Raw genomic sequence first — 22,357 nt, forward strand, 5'->3', positions numbered from 1 at the left:
TAATTATTTTTTAACTTTTTAATTGTTAATTAACATTGTTTACACAACTTTTTCCGAGTTGAATTTTTGTTTAATATGTTTGTATGATTTTTCCGAATAAGAATCTGCAATAAAAGTGCCTCTTACAATTTTTTTTCAAAAAAGTCTAATTTTAATTTTAATGTACTAATAAGTATATATAGACAATAACAAGTACCCAATATCGATAAGTCAATTGGCTCAGTAGATAGAGTACAAGTTTTGTAATCCTAAGGTCCCGGGTTCAAAACTATCTACGGCAAGTTTTTAATTATTTTATAAATAATTTTAGAAATAAATATAAAATTACTTAAAATAAAATAAAATAAAATAAAATAAAATTAAAATTAAAATTAAAATTAAAATTAAAATTAAAATTAAATTAAATTAAATTAAATTAAATTAAATTAAATTAAATTAAATTAAATTAAATTAAATTAAATTAAAATTGTTAATGTCGCTAACACTTATAAAGAGAAAATAATTTTTTTCACTGAATTTGTAAGAATTGTTTTATTTTGCTATTCATGGAATGATTCTTTGACTTGTAAGAAAATATAGTTACTCACATTTTTGCATTGTAAAAATACGTGACGTTCTTTACATCGAGTAACACTAAAACACAGCGTGAGTTCGAACGTGATCGGAAGTTAAGAATGCCAAGGTGGTTAAGTTTCTATGCGACTAAATTTGCTTTTAACCTTAAGGATTTGTCAACCATTCGTGACATAAACAATAGTCGGCTTCTTCGAAGCGATCACGTGCCGATCGGGCGTCGGATGACACGTAACGACACTCCGCTTCTCGGTACGGGGATGCATGGGGTGGTCCGCGAAATCTTCTCGACTTTTCCGTTTCGGCAACTTTACACCGGCTTTCTCCTCTCGTTATCTTTGACCACCCACTTTAAGCGCGCTCCGAGTCGACGTTTCAGATAAGACCGATATCGCTGAGTTTCGAGTTTCGATCACGTCCACAGAGGAAAATACCGAGAACCGAAGCAGATAATACGCCTAAGGATTATACGATAATGACGCGTATCACGGAAGCGCCACTCTGTTGCGCTTTGTTGCACCGTACGGAGTGCGATGGAGGAAAGTATGACGCTACAAGAATTTCTTGAACGTTCGAAAAATGTAATGGAATTTTAAGCTTATTTAGAAAATTTCTCTTATCATTTATTCAACACTTGTTTCGAGCACGATATTAGTCACAATTGATTACACAAGAAAATTGACAAGACTAACAATAGGAATAAATGTAAATTTGACAGTCCTGTCAAATTGTACGATAATATTCTGTTTATTCCGAAACAAAGATCGTGGGCTCGCGGAATTACAGGGTAGGAACATTTGGGTCGCACTTTTGAATGCAGCCGGGAAGCGCAACCCAAATATCGTCCCCTATAATTCCACGAGTCATTGCGATGCGCAAATCACGCGTCTCTTCTCCGTTGCACCTCTTAATACCAAGCCGCAAGAATTTAAGAAAGAACTGGCAAAGAGAACGACGGGACCAGGAAGAACTTTGCGATCGTGTGCCGTACCACTGCGCGCGTGTAAGAAGTAACGAAGTTGGGCGAAACAACGCAGAAGAAGGCGGAAGAGAAGAATGATGAAAGATTCGAAGAGATGGTAAAAGAAAGAAGCCGTGGTCTCGATGCAGCAGAACTGCAGAAAGCCGTTTGTTCGGACTACCGAACGAAGAAACGGAGGCGAGGAACGGAGAAAGGCCAGCCAATCTTCACCGGCGAACGTATTTTCTTGAAAACAAAGATGAACATTAAGGCCAAATCACACATACACAGAGAGAGAGAGAGAGAGAGAGAGAGAGAGAGAGAGAGAGAGAGAGAGAGAGAGTCGGTGTAATTGTGAATTGAATTACTAAAATTGAATTTTATAAAATAATGTACATGTTACACAATTCGTATATTAATGACGATTTTATCGAAGTTTGTATCATTTGTAAAAGATGTTACACAATATTGCTGGTATAACATTTCTAATTTTAACTTGAGAAAACATCCTCTATAACTCGATATCCGTGATACAAGTATAATTACGTCCACGTCTTGAATTAGATTTAGACAATCGACAACATAATCATAAACCGAAGCAATTTATTTGCTATTACTACGATAACCGTTAAACGCGATACGATTACGTTATGGTGTGGACTGGGAGAGCTCGTTTTCTATCGATTATAAGCGCAACTCTTCCTGACGTCTATCCCTTCCTGCGAGATTTCGAGCGTAATAGAAGCGACACCAACAGGCTCTCGTATATAGCGCATTGATTAATTAATTGCTATTACTATCTTGAATAATGTCCTGCTATAAAGTGAGCTTCGTTCGACCATTATCACTTCCTAGTTAATTTTTTCGATTATTATTGATACATAGATTATATGGAATGCATTTCACAATGAGGAATATCGGCTATTGGCGTCATAAAACAAACGATAGATTAACTAGAATTACTAACGGCAACTGTTATTGACAATACTTGATAATAAAAGAGAACAAACTCGTACACTTTATCTTTCATTGGATCGACAGTTTTTTTTTGTTTTTTTTTTTTATAGAGAAGTGAAAATTCCGTCTCGAATTTATGTTACAAACATTCCAAGATTCTGAAAGATGAAAGGCCAATTGAGGATTACGATGTGGCATAAATTTGCATGCGCCTTAATCACCGCCGTGATTCTTTGCATTTTATTTTTCACGCGGCTGTAATACTCATTTCTTGCGAATTACATGATCCTAGGCGATGCTCTCGCGAAACGGTACTACGGGCGGTGTAACGGCAAAATTGCACAAGCGGCAGAGTATAGCAGAAGCGCGTTATGTGCGGTAAGTGCACGCGGCAAAACGCACGAGGGACGATCAACGACGAAGAATTATTTGACAGCGCGCCGAGCATTTTTCCTATTTTTCTTCTTTTCTCGCTACTCGCTCAAGCCGCAGTTCTTAACGCCGCAGTGAAACACGAAGATGAGCGTCATATTTCAGCGTTTTAACTCGTGATTTCTAGCTCGTTCTTGCGTGCCATATTTATTACACTTGCAGTAGCGAAGACAGTTTTCTTATTCTGCTTTCAAAATTTTTATAAAATCAAGCGAGCAAGTAATGAAGAAAAATATGATAAGGCCAAGTATTTATGTAAAAATTATTTTTATAGGTTTACAGTAAATTCATATGAAAAAGATTACATGTATATATTTAATTTAATAATTGCTTATTATCTCGTGTCGTTAACTGTGCTGCTCGTCTTGAAATGAGTCGAGAGTCGATAGTTGGAGGAGAGAGTCAAGGAATTACACTTCGAAATTATACTTTTAGATACTCGTATCTGTAGCGCACTAGAGATTACGACAACCAGTTTCTGCACTCATGAAACAGGTTAATCATCTCCGTTACCAATAAGAAAATTACGCAATTTATGCTAGGCCATCATTGGCAAGAGGCCGATGCGCACTCTCGCGATGTAACGAGCGTTACGAATTAATCTAATAAATTACGTAACGCGTTTGTCACCGTTGCAGAACTAGTTCGGCCAATTGTTGCTATTATTCACGCCTTGCCGTGTCAAGCCCTTTTTCAATGTGCAATAGGTTTGTCCTCGTTGCCGTGTAATCAGTTTGGCATTCAAAAAATCATTTTATTACGTAAATGTTAGAGCCTGTCTCAATTTATCCTTCATGATATTAGATATTAGATAGAGATACTCTTAATTAATTACTACCTTAATATTATGGCGTTTCTATAAACTTGTATAAATTTTAAACTATGATACTCATTCATACTTGTTTATTTTATAAATACCGTTAATTTGCTGGTAAATTTGATATTTAAAAATCGTAATGTTCCATGCGATAATAAATGTTTTCAATCTCGTAGAGTTTGCTTCGCAATAATTAATTATTCTCTTTTCCTCCGGAAACTTTCGTTTCACCATTAACGATATCATAATGAAACATACGAACGTGGCATTTGGTAATATTCCGCTTAGCTGAATGCGCCCACTTTAATTGCGTTATCTAACAAACCGCGAAGCGTAGAATGCATGCAATTTGCAATTTAGCATAACAAAAGTATGCCGGTTAACGGCATTTGGCCGGTCAGAGTTTCTCTCTCTCTCTCTCTCTCTCTCTCTCTCTCTCTCTCTCTCTCTCTCTCTCTCTCTCTCTCTCTCTCTCTCTCTCTATCTCTATCTCTATCTCTATTAATTCAATAGATTCACAAAACTGCACGATGCGTATAATTGCGCCGTCGCGACGCGGTTCAACCTTATGCATTATATCAGTGGCATGACATTAGTTCGTCAATGGATGCCTGTCACACGTTTTGAGGAGACGTTACCGTTTTTGCCTGGCGTAACGAGGAAACGCCGCGCGCCCGAGGAAGAAAGCGGCGAGGATGGCGCTCGCGCGTGTTTTGTGAGCCAAGCGAGGGAGCAAAGCGGATACGCTCGATCGCCCGTGCGAATCATCGAGGAGGACGGAAGCACGCTTTAAAATCGAAAAGCCGATCTGGCCTATGGGATTAAAGGGACTTTCAAGCTCGTGATTGATCAGGCAAGCTAAAGAAAGGTAACAGTTTTCCCTATCTCTTCCGCTGTAATTCTGTTAGAACAATGCGCGCTTAGATGCAGGTAGCTTGAATACAAATATCGGTCTATAATTTTTTAGAGTGTTCCACTTTGTAATGACAGAGTCATTATTTACGACAATAGTGAGTGAAAAGTAAGTATTGCGGTAAGCAAAAGGTAATGCAAAAGGAAGTAACTCAATAATCGTGCATGTATAAATACTGATTTGACATTAAATCACGTGTTGCAGTTGAAAATGAAGGACCTTTATATAATTTTTTAGAAAAAAGCCACGTGTGTGTATCTCATGTGTAGTCATAAAGTTACGAGTTCTTTGTCGTAACAAGTGTGCGGATGATGTTACAGAGTGATTTCTGCATTCCTAAAGAGAATCGGAATACAGTGCGCTCTATTGAAAGCTGAAAGCTCAGTGAACGCACCCACACGAAGCAGTCGCACAAAACGAGTCTTTATACTCATGGCTATGTCAAATACCTCATATATTGTGTAACTCTCTTAGCTCTCGAGAGCAAACTAAAATTACGCTACCGCGTATCATCTAAGATAGCGTTTGCCTAACGATATTTACTTTTTGAACAATCTTCATGGAACAGATCGCGATAAATAGCGCTATTTGGTCTGGTCTAGTATCCGATTTAATGATATGCCAGTCCAATTACCTCTAAATTTACGCTCGTGCGTATATATTTGGCTTATTTAGATTAGATTTACTGTAATTAAGATTGTCCAAAGTGAAATTTAATTTATTTCCATGTTTCCGCATGCCGCGTGCTCCCCCTCCGCTCATGTATTTCAAATCACTCTATGCTCAAAACCCGACATCGTAATTATTATCTCCGAGCAGTGGCAATAATTCCGCGATACGAAAGTGCGTCGCAAAGTTGTTCGGACTCGACGAGGACTTGGTTGCATAGTAGCGCAAAATTATTCTCCGTGTTTATAGGGCACTTGTGCAAATAAGACCACCACCATCACCATCACGGCCACTACGACAATATTACGGTCGTGGTACGATGGCCAGACTGTGTTGCAAATTTAAATTTAAATGCCGGTGCGCATATGCGAGCTGCATCAGCTTCGTGAGGGCTTCAGGATAATAATTAAGAGTAAGGAGACGGGCAGTGCGGGATAACCTTCGCCTCGGGTGTCTCCTTCGATACCTCTAAAGATCACGTTCGCTCGCCACGGGAATGAGTCGCAGCCCGTTTAGATGTTACGTGACGAGTCCAGGAATCTTTGAATAAGCATCAAAGAAATTACGATAAACGCTTCTGGCGTTTCATCCGGTCTTCCATGCCCTAATCGTTTAATTTTTTACATTTACGACGATCTTTCCGCATATTAAACAAAAACGCGAAATTTATGAAGCTTTTGAATTTTTTTTAGTTCCCTTACTAAAATTATATATAGAGATTTTTGCAATGGATTAGTGAACAGTGAAAGATACGTGTAAAGGAATACATTTTATGAAAAAAAAGTTATTTTATATATTTTATTACATATTCCGGTGATAATTTCTGATTTCCACTTTTTGTGGTTTATGAACGGGTAAACGATACTTTCGCCGATCCGAAGTACTTGGTGTCATTTACCTCCTTGAATTATCATAATGTGCCAGTAGATATTAGTACGGTAATCAGATGCATGCGTATGTACGTTCACGGCGGCTCAAGGCTCAGACAATAATTAAGAACAAAGATACACTATTCGTAGCTTTACCTCGAGAGAGGGAACTGCAACAGCGGTATTGCCCCTTGGATACTTTGTAAAATGACCATATCATTCAGTCTGTATCTCACTGACTTAATCAATTTCACGAACGAAATTTTTACAAATTTAACGAACATTAATTTTGTAATATCGCAATAAACATAATTTACCTGAAGCGTACAAATAATATTATGAGCTGCATACATTTACTCTTACTTATCTGTTGTGCTTTTATTCACGAATACACCGCCAACGCTTCAGGATATTAAAATAACGAAGAATATTATTTACTCTCCGTATTTTTAGAGATTTGTTTAGAGAATTTTAGTAGAACCTATTTTTCTAGAATTTTGTTATGAATCCCTTAAAACATACTACTATCATTTTAGAATAATATTTTGACGATAATTTGTATGAAAGAGAGATGTACCAGACTTGAATTTGTAGAGGTATTCGTGACGGCTCAAAACTCACGCAATAATTAAGATTAGAGGCACGGCACGAGAGAGAGAGAGAGAGAGAGAGAGAGAGACTCGCCTCGGGTGCCCCCCTCTCCCTGACGATGATTCTCTCTACTCAACCGGGCGTGGTGTGGTGGACTTCGTCGGATCCTCCGTGATGAATCCACGAATTAACCCAAGCCGCATAGCTTATTTATCACAGCCGTTGCATCCGCATTATGCAACGTTGCACGCGCTGTGCCTCATTTTTCTTTCTCTCCCTCCGTTACCTTGCTCAGGGCATTGCTGTAACGTTGGTACGTGCCACTAAACACGCCTGAGTTCACTCGGGTATCGATACCCTTTTATTTATCTTGAAATAACAGGAATATCCATTAATGGAGTACCCTCTTCACGAAATATACTATCACATAAACGCGAACGAACATTGACAAATATATTTTACGTTGCTTTTTTGTCGCCGTGAGAATTTCTCTCCGAACATTTCGTTAATGACGCTAACTCTGCACTGTGTCATGTATACTCTTAGGGGAAAAAAATATGCAAGGAAGAAACGAGATTTTTTATACACATCGATCGTCGTTTGCTTTTTAAGCTCTGCAAACGATGCACACACAGGATGCATAATCACGCCACGTAAATGAGCCAGCATGGCTAGATCCTGGTTGAAGATGAAAGGGGGAGGGGAGCACGAGAGAGAAACAATCGAGCTGTAATTACGGACGTTAAAGGTGATAAATCGACGCACGGATGGAGCCGGACGATTATAAGCTCGGATCATAAATTTGCTTAACGATAACGTGCCGTGATAATAGGATACCTCTCTCTCACTTGTACCCCCTCTTCCCATCCCGGCTGATTTCCACTTGAGACGGGGTGCGCGGTAATGAATTTAAACTACTAAAAACTTTCCCTGTGTGCGAGAGATGTGCACGCTTTTTGCTCGCGCGCTCGTTAAATGGGCGGCGAGAATGCAACAGTTACTCTATTAACACTACGAACGTGTGTTCTTGTTTGATATCCAAACAGATTATCTCCTGATTCCTAATTTATATGCAGGTAATATTACCAGGGCGCAAAGAAATTGTATGCTGCATAATTATATCCATTATATTATACTTATAGAGAAAATAATTATATTTAATATTATTATTACGATACGTGACATCGTATACAATTTTATCTCTTACCAGTAACTTTTAGATAAGAAATCACAAATTATCTTTTTAATAGTATCGTTTTGCATCTTGATCTTTGAAAGGGTGTTAGATTCGTGATGAAAATAAAAACGGATTTATCATGAATGCATTATGCCTCGTAAATCATTGCGCAATCACGCGAGAGATCATTTTAGGACATACAAAAATGATCAGCGAACTCGACCCGGTCTTGAAGGGATTAAAAATGTCAACACTTACCGCCACGAGATCTAAACTGATACGACGATGGATCGGGTTCAACGAGCTGATCGTTGCAACGTCTCGTATTTCCATGCCGAAGAGATCGAGCCTCGAAAGGAATTTCTATCTTGTATGGAACGTTAAGAGCTTTGGAATACCGAAGTCACGTAGGCGGTTTGTGTGACACATTTGATATTTTTTTTTTTAATGCTGAAGGCAACGTCTTAAAAAGAAAGGGGGAAGAGAGAAAGAAATCGATGTCTGTCGCGTTATTTCATAACGAAGCATATAAGATAACATGGATTTAAAATATATTTAATAATTAAGAGAATCATCAGTTTATAAATTATTTAGAAAGCAATAATTGAAATTAATAAAGAATTATAATTATAATGTAACGTGTATTTGTCACGTGACTTTTTTCTTCAATATCAAATATAAAATTCTTTTCTCTATCTCTACCAGATAATACGGAAGCCAAACGATATAAAATATTTTCAACGTGTATAATTTACAGCGTAGCTTCCTACGAACGCTTCTAAAACGCTTTTTCTTCTTTTCTTCCCCGAACGATTCCTCTATTATCCAATTGGGATTCCTTCAAGAATTCGGTGATGAAGCGACGGCAGATATAAATCGAGAATGCCGGCCACGTTGCGTTTTACGAGCACGAGATGGACGAAAGGGAAAAGGGATCGAAGTGCTTTCATTCTAACCAAGTTAGATGTTTTTCTCTCTATCGTTGTCCAAAAGCGCGATATAAGATGTATCTCGTGGGGATAGAGGAGGCAGAACAAAACGCGCGCTCTTGACGTCGCCAGGGGAAACTATAAAAATTGTCGTAAAATCCTCTTCTGTATACTTTATGCTCCCCCTACGCGCGAGAGTTGGTTTTAGACCATAGACACCGAGAGCTCGCGATGACGCTGCCACGGCAACTCGGGATCTTCGTGGAAAGAAAGGTTTTATCTTTGTCGAGGTTGAAACGTCCACGCGTGACGGCATACGGACATAAATTACGTTTATGTCTTTCTAATTTTCGCTATAAACCAGCTCGTGTGCGATGCACCCGTCGGGTCCATGGGTCGCAGGAAGGATTACTTGCAACGCTAAGTAATAATTATCGTATGCAGTTTTAAATCGTAAGCTTTAATTATCAATCTATGAACTATAGTAGAACAAAGTAAAAACTTACGAAATAAGTAAGCAAAGTGATATAGAGAGTACATTTTTTTTCTTAATAAAAAAGAAATTCAAACTTTACATTAAAATAAATTCCATCCACTGTATGAGATATAATACAAAATTTATCACACTTATTATCACTCTAATACGTTCAAAGATCTTTGAAGGTTTTTCCTTAGGTTACAATATATACTATTGTCTTGCATAAACAATTAGTTTTTATAATAGATTAGTTCTATATCATAGCCTTAATATAATAGTGGCATTCAAGAAACAAGAAGAGTGATATGCATATGAATGAAAGCGCTTCATCATATGACGCATAAAATAAAAATGATACGAAGAAGCTTCTTTAGAGGTATAATTAATTTACGTTGAGAAATCGACAATGAGTCATCGTATGAAATAAGTGGCGGTCAATGACAACTGCTTAAACATTTTACAAGTGTGAGTAGATGTAACTTTGTGGGAAAGTCGTTCATCTTTCCTACTTGTGATACTCGACTCGATGCCAGATGGCCCATATAAAAAATCGACTCTCCAGAGGTTTTCGTTTCATGAACAGTAATCGTTTTATGAACACATATTTATTTTTTTGTCCATTTTTTTACATCATTATTTGCAAATCTGTTTGCTACAATGTTGTAATGAAAAGCACTACTCTAACTAAAAATTATTAATTTTAATTTAATAAATTTATTAAATAAGTGTACCAAAACTCTTTGGAATCTTTGTATGAAATTGTAAGCTTTGATATAATTTTTATGTAATTTTACTCTGTACATATGAAATTTAAGAATATCATTGTTATAATAATTAAAACAATTGCAATTTTTCAACCGAAATAAATTGAATAGATACTTTCAACTCTGAAACTTTGTGATTTTCTTTGAGCACAGAAATTAATTTGAGCTTGAATTAATCGTCAAGATTGTTCTTATTTTTGATCAATTAATTTAATTCTTGCTCACGGTCGTTGAGATAATAATCCTTACACCACATTCAGTTTCATATCGTGCTGCATATTGCGGCGACGGGTGTAGCTGACCCGGTTAAAGGCGGCGCTAATTACGCCGGCGCATACGTAAACGCACGTACATTAAGCTTTAACGGTGATCTGTCGATCGTCGGCGTTACGTTCCGTTATGCGCGCGCTCGCGGAATGCAGCAAAAACGCAGGGCAATGCGAATTTCGCGAACGGCTGCATTGCCTGCGGAGCGAATTGACGGACCGTTGAGATTGAGAACCGTGAAAGGGCGCCCCGATGCACCCAAGAACAAACGGGCCACTGTGATTTGGGCCCCCGTTTGCCGTTTGCACACCCGGCAAATATTTCCTTCGAAATTGCGATCAACGCATTTAAACTGTCGATACAGCTGATGATGGATTATTTGGTTTGGTTAAAAAAATTCATACAATTTGTGTATGTATAAATCTCTTGTATTTTTTTTTTTTTTTAAATTGTGTATAATATCACTTTGGGAGACAATAAGATGGAAAGGAATAACGGTTTGAGAATAACGCAACAAAATTTATTAAGAAATTGTAAATAAAGTGAATAAAGTCACGTATTGTAAGAAATAAAATCTTTTTATTGTAACGTACATATTGTTTCTACATTTTATTACTCATATACAATAGATTATTTTAAATATTACACGTTTAAAATATTGTCCGCGGCTCTTTATGGCTGCGATATGAAATCATGGATTCATAATATTATTTCAATATCTCTAAATAAAATTCGGCGAAATTCGATTATTAAGAAATCGAGCGCCGATAATATTCGACAGCATGTTTTCGTCACTTTTGTTGTCGAAAATTCCAATCGGATGACGCAATGGTAGAGACGTGAGGGTCACAAAGATGAGAACCCGCAAAGGGCTAATGCCAAGTAAAGGAAAGCCGAAGGGACCGATCGGCCTGCGAGAGAGCTCGTCCCGAACTCTCCTTCTTACCAGATGTCGTAGTGCACGACCAGGCATCGAAAAAGTCAGGGTGATTCTGGCATACGTCGCGATAAATGGCAGATAAATCTCGACCGGTGCTATAGAGCGTATATAAACGCGATTTCGTTAACTCTCCCGCGTTCTCCCCGCGTTTCTCGCACGCATATGTACGCGCGCGCATGGGCGTAAGTTACCCATCCGCGGCACACATACACGCGCGTCGCGAAAATGTGCATCACGACCGTAACAGTCAAGGTGATTATTTAGCTACCGATCTTATCGGCTCTTTACAGCCGACGTTGGGTCGGGGAATGCCTACGGGTCTTATTTATTGAAATCCCCGACGTGTGTTACACGCCGCGAGGTGATTTTCGCGCGAGTAACGAAGAACACGCGGGCCGTCCCTACCGGGTCATCTTGAACGTATGACCAAAGTTTTGAATTTATTCGCGCGCGAAGCGTGAAGAAAAATTATAAAAATCTTTGCAAGAATCTAAATTACCTTAAAATCGAAAGACTTGAAGTTGTTAGAATCTCTAATCATTACACATCCAAACATTAAAAATGTATGCGATTTTTGAAAAATTGTTTGGCTTTCTTTCATAAAAATATTTAATAATCATCATATTTGCACTTTGAAGACAGGCATGCATAGATTAAGTAACATATATATATAAATATATAAATAGAAACGAGGGAATAAATATTTATACGGAATCATTTTTTGTAAGATTATTATTTGTGGTATAATACAACAAGGGACTTCGGGTTTAACGTGGTAATAGCGTGTTCCTATCTCATCGTTCAAGGGAAGCCCATGAAATTTTGCAAATGTCTAGTTACCGAACGGAGTAATGTCGTTTTAAGGGTCCATTGTGCAGGATTTCTCTCTTCCCGCCGCAGCTTCACGTTTGTTTTACGATAGACGAAGGACGAGCCGGGCATTTTGCTGGTCCTTTTGTAGCATTAAGTAACGCTGGAAGCGAAACTCGTTAAACTTTACACGCGCGCTCGCTCGCTCGCCGTAAAGCCGCGCGGGTCTCGCGAAAAATCATGGCGATGGTTTTTGCGTGCAGGCCGCTCCGAGCCATAAATTAGATGTCGATTTCGCTAATCAGTGGTCGAATCGAAGATAACATGAGTCTCGTTTTGATTGTTGCAGGTAAGCTGTCGCTGTATGTCTTGATCTTAGTAATTACGAACACGAACCCTGGTGGTAAGTAGAAAAATCAATCTTGACGTAAAGAAAGCCGACAAAGAATCAAAGAGATAAACATTTCCAGAGAAAAGCGATTATATTTATTTAATTAAAAAATGGTGCTCTTAGCAATTCTTTTTTATGTTTGCTCACAAATGGAACTTGGGATGCTACATCATTATTAAGCTTTACACATAAAATTTGATTGTTAGTATTGCTCCGATTTTGCAAACTGCATTTCTTCACTACAGGTTTTAAGAGTATATTTTGAAAAATATTTTTAAAATTATCAATATACGATTAAAACGTATGTGAGTTTTTTAAAGTGTAGAAGTTTTAGTTTCCCAAATGAATTCGAAATGTTGCGATTATGTATACCGCTTACGTGTTCATTAAAGATTCATAAAGGTATGTTTGTGTACATCTCTAGCGACCGGAAAATTGAGCTGAACTTAACGTGCTCGCAATTGTACGCAGTTGCCCAAGAAACAATTAACTCCGGAAACGTTATCTTTTCTCTAGGAAACAGTCAGTTACAGTGTTATAACAATGCAAATAACAATATTGCATCTCAAAAAGATAAATTGGCTGTGCTTGGAAAGGGTTGACAAATACATCAACGCGAACAAACCGAAAAATAGTCTTACCGCATTTATCATTAAATCAGTTACGCGCGAGAAACGATCGATCACTATTGCGGCTTCGTTGGTTTATTGCTCGTGATTCACTTGGACGTATCTGAAGATACACATCGTCATGTGATACGCAGTCTTGGTTAACGAATCGAGCTGAGAAAAAAGAAACGAAAAGCACAGCAGCCGGGTAACGTAACTGTTTCAACTAGTCATCGATTCGCGATTTATTTATTCTCTTTCGAGCGTGGTCGATGCGCGATAGAGAGAGAGAGAGAGAGAGAGAGCAAAAGAAAAGAAGAGAGAGCGACCACTTTGCGGTGTTCGTCTTGATTGCGAAAGCGATTTGCAAATTGTTCCGTCGACGTGCGTTCGCGCTTTCGTACCCTCATCGACCTAACTTGTTTTAATGGAGCGCTAAACGGAACGTCAGAAGTGGAAGTCAATCGAGAGTGATCGTGAATCGATCGACATTGAAACAATTCGCGATATAAGCAGCTCAGATCGCTCTATTCCAATCATTATATTGTGTTGGCAATACCTTTATTCTTCTCGAGCATCATACAGTATTTTGATGATTGTGTTAAAAATTAAAATAATGATAAAACTGTGTGAAGTAGTTGTATCTATATATTAAAATTCAAAAAAAGAACTATTTATTATTTTGTATTTGAAAAACTTTCATACTTTATAAGATATGATTCAAAAACATGATATTACCTGTTTGGACTTGCTACATAATATAAGAAAATAAATTTAATCTTATATCTTTGAAATTTTTCTGCAAATAGGTTGCAGATTTTTCGATCTGTCTGAGATATGACCGACGATTATTTAAATAAACTATCTCCATTAAGTTTCGTTACGTTAACGTCGGCTAACTTAATGATATCCATCTCGTTTCAAAATTACAGTGGAAGACAATAAAATTAATCGATATTGAATCAGCGAAAACGGTCTTCTTTCGCAGTTGGAGCAACATTAGTCCAAGTAATGGGATACTCGTTCGATTTGTTAAGCGACTTTGTAAGAAGCTCTTAATACCAGGCACACATCGGCCCGTTCCACATCTCGTTCGTATCAAGCTCGAGCGCGTGTATTTTAAGACTATAGGCCTTATGCGTTACGCAACTAGAGAAGCGCAAGCATCAACGTAGCCAGGGATGACGCGAGCAGATATCGACTATTAGCCGATCTCTCAGGCATCACTCGCAGAAGTGGGCACTTGACGATCGATAGTGGCCAGCCGTGATATTTTCTAAACGACACCATTGACTTGGATGCTTCTTATAGTGTCCCATTAATTTTGCAAACGTGCATTCGCTGCATCGAAGGAGGAGCAAGTTGTTCTGCGTGTGGACCGGCAGCATTGCCATGTCATTCCACTTCTAACGGCGCTCTCGCGAATGCGTTTCATATCACGCGCTAATTAAATGCCTCGACAAATCCGAATTTGCATTGCTAATCGTATGCACCGCACCTCGTTACACCTGTAACGTTATCTGGAATTAAGCGATTTACCGTTGTTTACAGCACTGAAGAATGTCAACATCCGTGCGCTAATCTTGCTAAATTCTCTTGCCGATTCTTTGCGCAAACTTAATTTGAGCGGCACAAGTAACCCATTTCTTTTTGTACTTATTTTGAAAATTGTTAAATACTTTAACAAACAACTTTTAAATTTATTTATTCGACACTTGTACATAACGCCGCGAGGCGTACCGTTCTCGTCGTCGTTACGGTATCGTGCATTGGCGAATATCGAGGAATGTTAGAAGAGCGATAAAAGGGAACTAGTTTGAGTCCGGCTCATTCTGAGCTACTAGAGGGAGCAAAAAGAGGATGAGAAGGCGAAGGAGAGCCATTTGGACGCGAATGCATAGCCCGTTGAAAGATGCGATTGAACGATCGGAGAAAGAGAGAGAGAGAGAGAGAGGGAGAGATTCATCGGTGCAATAATTGCGGTCGGCGCAATTGCACTGGCATACATACGGGGGAGGGAGGGCCGGGTAGATAAGTTTTGAAAACTGCGCGCCGCTCGCTCGGCTCATAAATCAGGAATCGCTAGACGTGCGGGATGATCCTCTCCTCTCCTCTCCTTTCCTCTTCTCTCCTCTCGTCTCTCGTATCTCGCGAGAAACATCCCGCAGCAAGGACGCCATCGCCGTTCCGCACCCGTATGGAAATCGAAATTATGCCGCGCGTATGGTCCGCACAACGCTAGGCAATTACGCGAGCGAGCGCCTCGTGCCCCTTTCGAGCAAGGGACTAGCCTCCCTCCGTCCCCGCCGCGAATAGCGCGAGCCGCTGTTGATTAATGAGAGCAAGCTATGTTTCATACGTTACGCGCCTGTGAGGCGATATCAATACCTGAGGATAATGAAATCGCCCCCCCCCCCTTTCTCTCTCTCTCTCTCGGGAGGGGATTGATTCGAGACTATTTGTTATCAGTACGATCTCAATGGTCGATATGACCGATAGTCGCCGGTGGTGCTTAGATTTTTTACTAAAAACTCCCCAACCGGTGGTTGGGGCGAGACGCGCGGTCCCGTCTCGATGGTATTGGGATTACATCGGTAGATATATCGGCGTCGTTAATTTGTCATTGTAAATACGAGAAGGAAAAATACAATGAATGAGAACTTGTCGTCTCATTTCTCTCTCTAAATGAGTTTTACTAAATTTTTTAATATTTTTATATATAAAGCAGCGCGCACACATACACACAACCCGTGAACGAGAGAACGGGAGAGAGATGTTTAAGAGCGTTGTGACGTGACGCTTTAGGTAATTAAAATAATTTGCAACAAGTTTTCAAAGTCTTTGGATGTGTGTCGTAAATTCGCAATTTGCTATGGTTAATTATAACCGCGTGTGCAATAATCGCGAGCGCACGCGTTTCTTGAATCGGGGCGTAATGCCGATTAATGAGGGAACGGGTTCCATAAATTTCGCGACGAGTTATAAGACGCTAGACGCTCGCCAACGAGTCAAAATGATTCGCGGGGACACTCGCGATTGGCGCGGCGTCGTGCCTGTTTGAACAGTTACACGTACGCGTGTTTGCACGAGGCAATCACGCAGATGGCACAAAAAAATGTAATGCAAGGCGTATTGAAAGTAGATACAATCTTAAGACTTGCACGCGATCAGTTTGCTCGCTAAATAAAAAAAAAAGAGACGCCTAAGTACGCGACGCAGAGAGCGTTTCTGGCCTGCGTCTCGCGATCGCGGGAATGTTGTAGGACACGAAATTGTGTCTGTCTAATTATAAGTGCGTGCTTTTTCCAACGTAAAATGAGTCTGCTGTTTTTTTCTCAATCGGAACCAGTATTGATTAATGAACACGCGACGGTCGCACGGTTACATCGCAAATGGGCAATTGACTTTAAATCGATTTGCACACAGATTAATTGTAAGCGTTAGACGATCAGAATATTCCTGCTGCCTGATCGAAGATAGAAATTATAATTTTTATAGTATTTGCTTGGGCGAAAATGTTTTTATTTACGAGGATCAATTTTATAACATTGTAATATTTTATTTAGCCAATATTTCTAATTGTTATAAACTCTTAAAATGTGTAAGGTGTAAAACTTTCCGAGTAAATGAACGCGATTCGCTCGTGCTGTCGTTTTTTCGCCTCTGCATGGACGCGAGTGAACGTGATACCTGCGCGTCTTCCAGTGCCCTTATGGAAGAAATCAATTTACATATCCTGTGCACATAGATCTCGTTGTTAGGAACGGCGGTGATTAACGAGGACCACACGATCGATTAAGAGGACCGCTCTCGGTTTCGCGAAATTGATTCAGGCGTTCAAAGAAACGCAAATACGCGACTGATGGAATTTCGCGCACTTGTTTTATAATTTCATTGGCGCGGAATCTCGCCGCGATGCGTAGAAAAGGGACGAGCAAGTTCTAAAAGTGATACGAGACCGGCCCATAAATCAATACACTTGCACCGCCGGAGATGCGCGGACTTTTTTTGGAATAAACGAGCGCGAATGCGAGCGCGGTGATTAATGGCGTAGCGACCACTCGTTCATAAATTTCAGGACGAGGGATAAACGAATGAATTGTTGGTGGATACGAACGATTTGATTCCGATTGAGCGAGAAGCGGCGAGAGAAAGAGAGGAAGTCAGCTTGCGCGACAATGAACTTGACTCTACTTTTACGTTGCCCAACGTGAAGATTTTTATCATTTTATTTACCTGTATATCTCTCGACGAGTTTTACTTGATATCGCATTCAAGATTTCGCCTAAAGCAAACAATATCATTTAAACGTTTGTTATGCTATTTATTATTATTTAAAATGCAAAAATCTAAACTGTGTCTTTTTTTTATTTAGAATTATTGTCTTGAATTTTTGAGTCTTTAATTTAATTTGAAAACAAGTCGATAGAAAAGAGTCAGTAAATTTGTTACATATACTTCTGCGTAATTATACGCAAACGAATGCTATGTTGCTCCGTGTTTTTACATAAAGTTTACTGTACGCGACCCTAGATTATACTCTTATTTGCACAAACATGTGCTATTTATATTATACTTCATTACCCTTCATGAAAATTCCTCACTGTCGAGAACTTAAGGGAATTATAACGCTCATTTGCAGTAACTAAATGGTAATGAGAAGATGTATTTCCTCATCGAGAAACTTGTGCCAACGGGTACACGAGTGCGCGTGTCAACGGGATATCAGATTTAACTTTTTTTTCTCAGGATTGTATTGCACAGAAATGAATGAGAAACTTCCTTCTCAGAATTTTTAGCAAAAATAAGATCGTTTTTTGAAATTGTGAATTCGATATATTTTACATATTTTATAGCTTACAAATCATTATCTGTTAAAAATTTATTATTTTACAATATAAAATATTGATTTTTTTTCAATCGCGTGACATGGAGAGGAGAAACATAAAATTTTCAAGAGGATTCTTAAACCCTATCGAATTTATATCGTTACTTATATGGGGATAGTAAATTAACATCAGTCTCTGCATTATGCAACTTTTCGAACGGTTCAACAGCTTTCTTGCATACCGCAAGATTATCTCTGTCACGTATCTTTGCGCGATATGACTGAAATATCGCAAGTTTTTATTACCAACGAGATGCATAGCAATTTTTCAACTCACAATTTCGTAAAATCGTCTCGGTATGTCGTTCACCTCGACACGATTCCGTAGCCTTTCGTCGAAGCTCGTTCGTTACTCGTTAAGAATTGATTAACGCCATGTCGTCACTGTGTCCATCGGTATCCGGTTAGACGTATTATCTATCTAGCCCAGAGAGATAGCTAATAGTACTAATAGGACTGTGCTATTTCTTCTATGTCCGTGAAATCATCATTCAGAAGATAATTTTTCTAGGCTTCCTCTTATGTAACATCAGTAACATATCTATTATCTAGAGTATCTAGACATATATGTATATATATATATATATATATATATATATATATATATACACGTAATTTTTAAATATTTCTTATTTGTTTTCAAGTTTCTTTTATATTTCTTTAAATGATGTGTTCTTGATTCCGAGTTGCATCACTATTTTTTTACACTTTGATTGAAAAATAATTAAAATAGTTATTAGTTACGTTAATATAATTTCAATATTATACATAAAATTAGAATATACTCAGATGAGATTCTTCGATGGAATTGTAGAATATTTAAAAGAAAGAAACAGAGCACATGAGCATCCACGATAAAACAGAGGCGATGCGACGTACTCCGCGCAGATGAGGATCCACTTTCCAAGCGACATGTACTTGGAAAGTCGTTTCTTTGACGCGTTTCATCGCGCTTTTTCAAGACGCTGCCGACTCACACGATACAAAGGAGTCCCGGTCTCGCAGCCGCCCTCGCGCTGTGAAATCGCACGTGGCTCGCAGGAAAAAAGAGTCGTGGTTCCAGTGATGAGGCGACTAATTAAGTCTAGTGGCTCGCGCGCGGGGACACAACACACGGCCGTATGCACACGCACACGACGATCTTGAACCCGCGTGCACGCATTACGCACCTACACGAGGCGCCGCCGCGCCTCGTCTATACTTGGCCTCTTGATCGTGCCGAGGCGTACAGTCTTTCAAAGGTCCTCGAGTGTATCGTATCACGCCGCGCTCTTCCCTGCTACTCTCTCCTTCTCTCCCTCACCTCTCTCTCGCATCACATCTCGCTAGCTACTGCGCGTCTCACACTTCGTATTTATCTTCGTCCCTGCGTACCGCGATACGATACGGACCGCGAATCGCGAAGTAGAAACAGTGCACTCTTTCATCGAACCGACCGCGATGCAACCCAGTGGTGACGCCGGGCATCGCATCGTGAGAGGCAGCACGGAAGTGGCAGTTCGCTCTCGATAGAGCACCGTGGTACGAACGAGCCAAGTGCCTCCAGCCGCCGCGCGTCCAGAGATGCTCTCTCGGGATAAATAACGACTCGCTCGAGAGTCGTCGATCTCGTTGTTGCACGTAATACGCGCGATGCGTATGCCCATCCAAGCGCGCGAGTGATCGGTGAGAGAGAGAGAGAGAGAGAGATGTGGTTCAAGTATTACAAGGGATATTACGACGTGCGCAAGTTGGAGTTGGAGCTGGTGAATGCACCGGCACCGAGAAAAGCGGCCATCTCCAGTCGACTAACAGTCTGTGTGAGTTTTTCTTGAACATGCCATGAAACTAGATATTTTTAGTACTTTTTTATTCGTAATTCTTTAATTGAAAATGTTTTATTTTAAATTTTTATTTTTTTTGTGTGTAATTTGTTTTAAAAGCTTTTGCTTGACCTTCTCTTTAGAATTCTGTTCTGAACTTTATTTTTCAGACATTATTTTATCGTCTAGACGATACTTGACAGTTTTCTGAAAATTTATGAATGTTTTGTATATCTTGAGATAATGTATGTCTGTGCATTAGGAACAGTAAACTAGATGACAATTCCTACACTTCGAGATAAACCGCTTTTTGTACATTCAAGATAAATTCAGTGCGTCAGACGTAATTTTCTTAATGTTCCGTGAGATTGTAGGTCCTTCTGCGGAAATAATCCTCTGGCAAGAGGAGACGTAGAGTCGAGCGATAGGCTTTTTCATATAAATGTGTGTTCACGAGATTACATTTCGCTGAGACAATACGATTGGACTTTCACCTTGGATTTCTCCGTGATTGTCTCGTCTCGTCTCGTTTATCGAACTTTTTGAAATTCCTGGTTCATCGCGGCTTCGTTACATTCCGCAGGCTCCTATCTATTTCTTACGACTCTTCGGTTCGTGAGAGGTGGGGAGAGACTCGTGCGAGAGTTTACTGAATAACGTGCATTATGTCGCGTTCTCCGTGATTGAAGTAAGAGGGAACGCAATGTACATTATGCGTTTTGATCTGCATTTTTAACTGCAGTATTGTAAAATTCTTTGAATACTGTTACAGACAAAACAATTTTAATATAGCATATGGTCATAATAAAATTTTTTCATTTATTATACAAAGCGAGATGTTCATAATTTAGTTTTTATATATATTATAACATATAGCTAGACTTTAATGAACAAATATTGAATATTTGGAAACGGAATTTTATGTTTTCTGTATTTTCTAAATGTACTAATATCGAGTTAGAAAATTAACAAAAAAATGATATATTATATATTATACTTTCTTGTTTTTCTTGTTTAGTCAAGACACAATTGAAGTAGCATTTTACTTTTGAGTTGAAAATTCTTGGTTACTTTTCTATTTTTTGTGAGAGAAACGCATACTCATATATCTTCCCATTTACAATTTCTACCAATCCCGACAAAGCTCAGCCCCCAGGTAACTAAACCACTAGTTCGAGCTTCAGTTCACTATTTCGGGTGGCACGAATTTGATCACACCTGTACAGTTAAGTTCCATCCAGCCGGCCGTGCAGTCTTGTCCGTCTCATGCCGGGATAACGACGTTACCCTCGATCTTGGACCTTTTCCAGTCCGAGGTCCCGCCACTCCCGTTCTTCCTCGTCGTGTTCTTTCTCGCACTGATGTCGCTCTCCCTTCATTTCCTTCTGTTTCTTTATCGTCGGCGCCGTCGTCCCGACGTCCTACTCGTCTCGCTTCTATTTCGGCGTAATTCCGCGCTCGACGTTCTCGCGGCGGCGCGTCCAAGATATCCTACATTGGACTTGCGGAAGAAAAAGAATTTCATCCGGCCTGCTACTTCGAAACACGTGACATAAGAGTGAGTAGAAACGAGCGAAAAGTCTCTCGCAGTTGGAAACACTGTAATTCGAGCCTTTTAAATGCAATCCTATGTTAATCTTACGATTAACCTTGCAATAATCTCTTCTATAGAGGAACATACATTTTTTAACGAGATTTAGCTTAACCAAATTTTAAAATATGAACATATATCACGCACGAGTGTTTTGTAAAATTCTAGAAGAGTGAAATTTTGAGCAAATTTTTAATTCGCTGCCGCGTCTCAAAAATTTAGCTGAGATATCGATCGCTGCATACCAATAAATATTAAGCCCGTTCTACCATTAATCGCAAGCAGCCAGTTGCGACTTGCGACAGCCAATGAGCGCTTAGTTTCTAGTTAAAACTCGACAGTTGGCTGTCGCAAGTCGCAACTGGCTACTTGCGATTAATGTAGAACGAGCTTTACTGGCGATACATTTATTTGCATAATTGACTGTTCACCGTTGTGTCTTCTGGCTGAATTACCTCGCGTTTGTCGCACCTGGAGGCGATCGTATAAAATGGAACAACTGATACTGAAAAAGCCACACTTGGAATTTATCGGTCGGTCTATTGGTTACCTTCGCTATTGGATTAGGAACATTTGCCTTATAGACAAGCCACTTCACATGCACACTGACCCGCATGCACTTACTCGTCGCGCACGAGAAGACACGAGATTCTTTCGTGCAAGAATTGGGACGATCGGTTGCCGCAAGAACAGTGAAAGATCGGAAAATTATGTTTGTGAAACCGTGTGTGTATAATCTAAGTGATTTTAAATTCAAAATTTCTCCACGAAGTCATCTTTAGCTTTGGATAATTATCGATGAGATATATGTTCCTGTACCGTTATCATTAAAGAAAGAAACTGATATATCACTTTCAAACTCTGATTGAAATGCAAATATGAGGTGCTGCTCATTTCTGTTGCGCGTTTACGCTTTAACGTTGTTTATCT

General features: G+C 39.3%; 1 protein-coding gene across 4 annotated transcripts in view; it reads left to right on the forward strand.

Moving 5' to 3' along the window:
* The window catches only part of LOC105828262 (rho GTPase-activating protein 20), a 188,367-nt gene that overhangs the window by 145,977 nt on the left and 20,033 nt on the right, over nucleotides 1-22,357 (forward strand). Inside the window, exon 1 of one of the 4 annotated variants that reach the window (XM_012666509.3) lies at nucleotides 18,810-19,833. The exons of the other annotated variants lie outside the window; for them this stretch is intronic. Coding sequence (XP_012521963.1) covers nucleotides 19,723-19,833 — 111 coding nt within the window. The 5' untranslated portion in view covers nucleotides 18,810-19,722. Of the gene's footprint in view, nucleotides 1-18,809; nucleotides 19,834-22,357 lie in introns of those variants that run through there. 4 annotated transcript variants of the gene reach the window in all.

Source organism: Monomorium pharaonis, chromosome 4 (assembly GCF_013373865.1).
Source record: "Monomorium pharaonis isolate MP-MQ-018 chromosome 4, ASM1337386v2, whole genome shotgun sequence".
Classification (NCBI taxonomy): domain Eukaryota; kingdom Metazoa; phylum Arthropoda; class Insecta; order Hymenoptera; family Formicidae; genus Monomorium; species Monomorium pharaonis.